Here is a 6,641-nt window from a genome sequence, read left to right on the forward strand (position 1 = left end):
TTTTGCTGTTTGGGTGATTTTTGTTTTTTACATTTTTATTTTTTCCCCTAACTATTTGATCTTTGTTTTGTTTTAAAAGCACCTGTTTGGTTTTTTTTCCTGTTGCATTTTTTTTCCAAACACATTTTTCCCTATTGCATTAATATAGCATTTGTTTTTCTCCGTTGCATTATTTATTTTTTATAAAGCATCCATTTTCTCTATTGCACTTATTTCAGTTGCATTTTTAAAGCACCTGTTTATCCCCAATATTGCAATTCTATAGCATTTGTTTTTATCTGTTGCATTTTTTTTGTAAACACACCCATTTTTCCCTATTGCTTTAATATATAATTTGTTTTTATCTGTTGCATTTTTTTTAACACACCCATTTTTCCCTAATTAATTAATATAGGATTTGTTTTTTTCTTTTGTTGCATTATTATTTTTTTTAAAGCATCGGGTTTTTCTCGGTTGCACGGGTGTGCTTTTATCCCCCTCCCCCCAGCTCTCTCACCCTATGAGTTGATAGCAGAGGCTGCTTTTCTGTTTGGCACCTTTTTGTCAGTTTTCAGGTAATCTTACCTTGTCTGCATTCGCAAGAGTTGTCATGTCTGCCCCCGAAGTCTTCCCTCCAACCCCGGAGGTCTCCGCTGCAGCTCACATCCCATCTTTTAAGATGTACCAGGAAATGTACGAGAGATCCGTGCGGGAGCCCAATGGTGAGTTAAAATAAAAACCTTTAAAAAGGGAAAATTAAAATTTATTTATAAAGTTGTTTTGGATCCAAGATGTAATTTTGTAAATGATGCGTTTATAAATGTGTTCATAGCTTGGTTGTAGATATAATGAATGTGTGCGTGACAGGTCATTATTATTATTATTTTTTTAATCCAGTTTGATATGCATTTACATAAATCTGGACAAAAAAAAAAAAAAATTACTGCAAATGTATTTAGTTTTATTATTTTTTTTTTAATTTAAATTTTTTTTACATTTTTATTTTTCATTTAGCGCAGGGTACCCATCCTGTTTAAATGCTGTAAAGCGTTGACGCGTGTTCTGTTTTTTGATGCAGAGGCATTTGTTATAGGGTCTATTGGTGACCAATTGTTGTCCATAACAAAAAAAAAAGGGCATGCGAGTCCAGTGACAGGAAAGTGGCCATGAGGGCTACTACAGGTCACCTTTTTATCTTAAAATTCGAATTGCTTGGCTGTCAAGCTGACCTTCAATACTGTTAAGTCAGACATATGTGGCTTGAATTTTGAGAGCACCACCCGGCTCGATAATTGTTGTTTAGAATTGGCTTTGTTGGAGGAACTGGGCCAAAAATTATCAGCCGCACAGCGACTGCAACCAGGTTTACAGGTGTGCTGCAATCTTAAATCACTGACCAGGAACAAGCAGGCAGGTAAGTTCTGGCTTCCCCTGCTTGTGCCTTTCCTGCGACTTAACACAGGGGGCGGGCAAATTAATATGGAATTCAGGGGCCAGTCTGTCCAGTCCAGGAGCCAGCAGGATTTTTTAGGAGCCAGTTCCATTGACAACATCTAGAGAAAACCTCAAATGTTAGGCACCAGCTGTCATTTTTCAGGCGCATTGGCGACCTGGCTCCTGGGGTTTGTCCAGCCCTGGCTAGCTTTTCACGCTCGGGGGCAGCCGGGGGGGTAATCGCATCAAACAGGGAGAGACTAGAAGGAGAATTTGCTGGACTCTCTGAGTAAAGTGTGACATCATTGAACATGACAGACATACCCCCCTGGAAGCTTGCTGTGGTTCCCCTTTGTGTTCCTGTGTCCATAGCTTGGAGCTGAGTGAGTTGCACAGGTTGGGGGCGGATAGTCTTACTGGGGTAATTAGGATCACCTGCTTTTGGGTGGAGGAGGGGCTCAGGATTACAATATGCTGTACCTGGTGAGCAGCGATCTCCATACAAGACTCTGCTGATTACAGCCAACTGCTTTATAATGCAGGAAAAGGGTATTCTAAAGTGGAATTTGAAGAGGAACTTTACCCACCAATTTAATGGCTCCCAAAACAGTTACTTTGAAAGGCAGGGGTGGGCAAACTCCGACACTCCAACTACAAATCCCATGAGGCATTGCAAGATTCCCATAGCCACAGGCCTGACTCCCAGAGACAGATACATGATGGGATTTGTATTTTCACCACAACTTGAGGACCAGAGTTTTAAGGCATACTAACTGTCCAGGTTGCCACTTATTTCAGCTCTCAACCAAACTTCCAAGTCCTCAAATGGCTGGTATCATAACTAATCACCATGGCAACTGCCATCCAAATAGAGGCCAAGATGGCGCCTGCCTTGGCTGTAAGGGATAGGAGGATGTAGTTCCATTTTAAGACCCATATTGGAAAAACAAAACACTCTCAGGTCAGGTTTTTATGACAGAAGGAGGAAAAGTGCACATGCATACCTAGCTCATTATACTGCAAGGTTCTGTGCTGAGATAAAGGAACTCGAGTGCACATGCATACCTAGTTCCGTGTACAGCAAGGTTCTGTGCTGAGAATAAGTAGCTGCCTTGTACATGCGCGAGAGTTACATCATCCTCCTGGCCAACCAAGATGCCAAACCCAGAAGATCGGAAGAGGACGGAGGCACCAGTGACAGAGGAGAGCTCTGACGTCCTAGCACTGGAGGGGATCACCCACGAGGTAAGTCTGCCATAATGTGCACCTCCCGGGGGCCCCATAGTTGAATTTATTTCTTTGACCGTAGAATCCCATTCATTATATTGCAAGTCTCCCAAGTGTCTCGCAGCTCAACATGCAATAAGTTCCTACATGACCGTGAGCGCTCTCAGGTGATTAAAGGGTATTTTTGTGTACGTTTTGTAGGCTTGAGTGTTTTTTATTTTCGCCAATGGGAAACTAGTTACGAGGAGCAGACGGTTGTCAGCGGCAAAATCCCACGTTATGTGCTTTTCTCAGAGGCTCTTATTTACGGGTCCAAAACCCCACAAATCTGCCCAAAAAGAGGCTCAAGTACTTTTTCGGGTGGCAAGAGGCACAATGCTCATGTATGTGTGAACGTGCAACACTGAAAACAATGGGATTTTTCATGCGCGGCTTTGTTGTCCTTCAGGAAACATGCAACAAAACACTCAGACATGAATGAAAGCCCATTCGCAGCGGCAGACATGCGCTATGGTCCATATAACATGGTGCAATGCATTGAAACAACACGGGGGAATTTATCAAAATGGGAGCAGGCAAAATCTGGAGTAGTTGCTCATAATAACCAATCAGCTTCTCTGTTCAGTTTGTTCAGTTAAGCTTTGCAAATGAAAGAGAGAAGCTGATTGGTTGCCATGCACAGCTGTTCCAGATTTTGTCTGCTCCAGTTTTGATAAATTCCCTTCAGTGTTTACATTTTGTTTTAAGCATTATTAGGGTCCATTGCCACCAAAACCGCATACAAAAGCATGCAAAACACACGTGTTTACATGCTGTTTTTTTAAGGAGGTACCATCATTCCTACTATTGAAAGAGATGTTTTTACGTGCGTTGCGGTGTGGAAAAAAAACGCAGCATGCTCTATTTTTTTTCAAAATGCAAAGCACTGCTGTGAACTACACCATTGAAAATACACTTACCGTATTATTGGTGTATTGTGTATATAAAATGCATTGAGTGGGAAAGGACCCTTAACAACATTCCGTTCATCTCTATGCATAACCTTACATTGCCGCACTGACATGGGTTGTAATGTGTTGAGTGGTGCGCTGCGTAAAAATGCAGACGTGATACATATGTGTACAACACGCCTGCATGGTGTGAACGGGGCCCATGGAGAACAGTTGGGTTCTGCGTCCTTGCGTTGAGCCTGCTTTGGTCTAACTGATCAATGGACATGCTGTGAACGTTCTACTATTTGGACCTAGAGCCCTCATTTGGAACCAGATCCCTCCGCCCCTCTTCCCTCCTCAGTTGTCTCTTTTTGATCTTTTGTTTCACAGTCTTTAAAATAATTTTTTTATATTTAACATTTAAAATGGTAATATTTATAGTACACTAAACCTTTCATCATACCTGAAATGATTACATGCGTTATTTTGCCAGGCCAGTATAAAGGAAATGTATGGGTGAAAAAAAATCACTTGTGGGTGACCCATACATTTTTGGCTTTAATTCTCCATGTCACTAGGGGTGGGGCAGCATCCTTTTCTTTACCTACATATTTTGTGCCTCTTTCTCATTTCAGGAATTTGGGAGGCAATGTCACATCCATGCGATTTAACCGAGCACTTAAAAAAGTTGTACATGTAGCATCCTAAGCTGGCCGTGCACTGTGTGAATTTCGGCTGGTTCTTGATGAACCTGCCAAAATGCACACCTGTCGCCACCCTTCTGTCTGGCATCCTTTGGTCAGAAAATCAAAGGAGCTCAATTCGAGCAAAAAGTGAAGGCAGCCAATCAATGCCATTCAGGTATTCTGACAGCGGCACACTCGCCGCTGTCAGAATACAAAGAACACAGTGGTAGACTCGTCCATCCTCATTGTTTAGCGTGGATGGAGGAATCTTATATTTTTTTCGTTCAACCTGCAGATTGAACTAAAAAAATATATATGACAGTGTATGGCCAGCTTTAGGCAGGCCCATTGTAATACATGGTAAATGCACAAATATATGGAAGGATTGCCCATTTTTAGGGCATGTGCACCAAGAAAACCTTTTTATCCTGAATGTTTCTCCTTTACTTTGCATAACACATAACGGACATGTACACACGGGCTTCAGTGACAAGAGGATTGTGAATGGCAAGAATTTGTAAAGCAACAGGAAGCTGTGTTGAAGCCTTTGGTTGACACGGCCAGCAAAGGACAGTTAAAGGCTCAACCACCTGTTTTTACCCCCCAGTCGCCCACTTGCATACTAACGTGGCAAGCCGCTGAGGACCGTTACCATTGTCACCACTGCCGCAAGCTTCGCCTGCCAAACGAGCCCATTGAAGTCAATGGGATCGTGCCATAACTTGGCACGTGGTTATGGCATGGCCCTATTGACTTCAATGGTGGCAGTGTTGCCTCTTGAATACTGGAAAACTGCTGCGTATCCACTGCAAATCACTTCTTTTTTTTTTTTTTGGGTGGGGGGGTATACTCGCCTCTTCAGTGGCCCATGTCTCCTACCTTCCCTTCGTTCCAGCGCTGCAGGCTCCGTAAGATTATTCGGCATTCAACACTATCAGGAGTGTTGGATGTCTGTCTGTCTATCCTGCAGTGCCATGTTGTCCGATCCCCCAACCTGTGCACTACATCACAGTGGGCTGCCTTACCACATGTGCCTACATGTGGCCTCCACTCTCCTTTGGTACATGCCAGTTCCCTAGCTGTCATGTTAAACTCATGCTTGGTATGTTTATGAGCAACACTCTAGCCGGTAGGACTCGTAGATTGAAAGCTGACCAGACACATTGCAATCTGATTGTGCATTCACCTTACCAAGAAGTATGTAGTGCCAAGGGCCTAGCTCAGGGGTATCCCCAGCCCTCCAGCTGCTTGGGAACTACAGGTCCCGTAAGGCAAGACTCTGACAGCCACAGGCACAAGTTGAAGGGAGTTTAGGTAGTCCCTACAAATCCGAAAAGAGATTGTAGAGCGATTGTACAATTAGAACATGTGTGATCAGCTTGCATTATTGCCCGACTTGCCGTTTTCTTGGCCCGGCGTGGTATAGAATCCATGGCCGCCATCAGATTTGCTTTCCCGGAACATTGGGTGTTTGTACGGGCTGTAACAATAAATTATGATTAGGTTTGTGATGTTTTCTGGTGTGCCAGACGCAGTTGCCATCCATCACAGGATCTTCAAGCCTATTCCACCCCGATCATCCAGAAAAATTAATGGCTCCAGGCGGGCCTGACGCCGTCCCTGACTCAATCGTACATCTTCTTAAAGCCCCTGCGCGGCAGAACATTCATTTTACAGAGATTGTTTAGCGGCTCTGGTGTTTTCTGCAAGCCGTTGTAGCCATTATATCTAAACAGCTCTACATGTGATTGAATATTGGCCTCCGTGCAGCTGATTTGGGTGCTATAAGGAAGCAGTGAAAGAGGAAGTCCACCCAGAGCTGCCGTTTGAGTTTTGAGCAGATGCCAGTGAGTTGAATTTCTTGATTCTCCGGCAGAGTCCTCCGGAGAGGACTCGGGTTTGACTCGGCCAGTTCTGATACCTCAAATGGCCATTTCCAAAGGGGTCCTACGCTCTGTGCTTTTATTTTACACTACGTAGAGTACAGCAAGAGCACTGAGATAAATGCTTGGGATAGCAGAGGGAGGAAATGCTACTATAACATCTAAAATAATAATAATAAAGTTACCCTGCCTAGATCAAATATGGCTGCCATCGCTGAGTCGTTTTAACCACCTTAGTACTGTAGCAATTTTGTCATTTTAGCGCATACATACTGCAATCTGCATTTTTGGATCGAAAATTACTTTAAAACACCAAACAATACTTGAAGGCAGAAGCCCCATAGAATTAAAACATGGTAGCTGCATTTTTTTAGGTTGCACGATATATGCACAAATGTTTATCAAATCCATATTTTTAGGAAACAAAACACTTAAATGTATTTTAGTGCACACAAACATAATTTAATACCCCCCCCCCCCCCCGACCGATTTCTCTTTCA

The 6,641-nt window shown here is 43.1% G+C and overlaps 1 protein-coding gene across 2 annotated transcripts in view; it reads left to right on the top strand.

The window, feature by feature from the left end:
* Window positions 1-564: 564 nt before the first annotated feature.
* Window positions 565-6,641, top strand: part of ACSS2 (acyl-CoA synthetase short-chain family member 2) — a 49,117-nt gene continuing 43,040 nt past the window's right edge. For both annotated transcript variants that reach the window (XM_018569089.1, XM_018569090.1), the window contains exon 1: window positions 565-701. In XM_018569089.1, the coding sequence (XP_018424591.1) occupies window positions 590-701 (112 nt within the window). In that variant the 5' untranslated portion in view covers window positions 565-589. The remainder of the gene's footprint in view (window positions 702-6,641) is intronic.

Source organism: Nanorana parkeri, unplaced genomic scaffold (genome assembly GCF_000935625.1).
Source record: "Nanorana parkeri isolate BGI_ZX_2015 unplaced genomic scaffold, ASM93562v1 scaffold1284, whole genome shotgun sequence".
Taxonomy (NCBI): Eukaryota; Metazoa; Chordata; class Amphibia; order Anura; family Dicroglossidae; genus Nanorana; species Nanorana parkeri.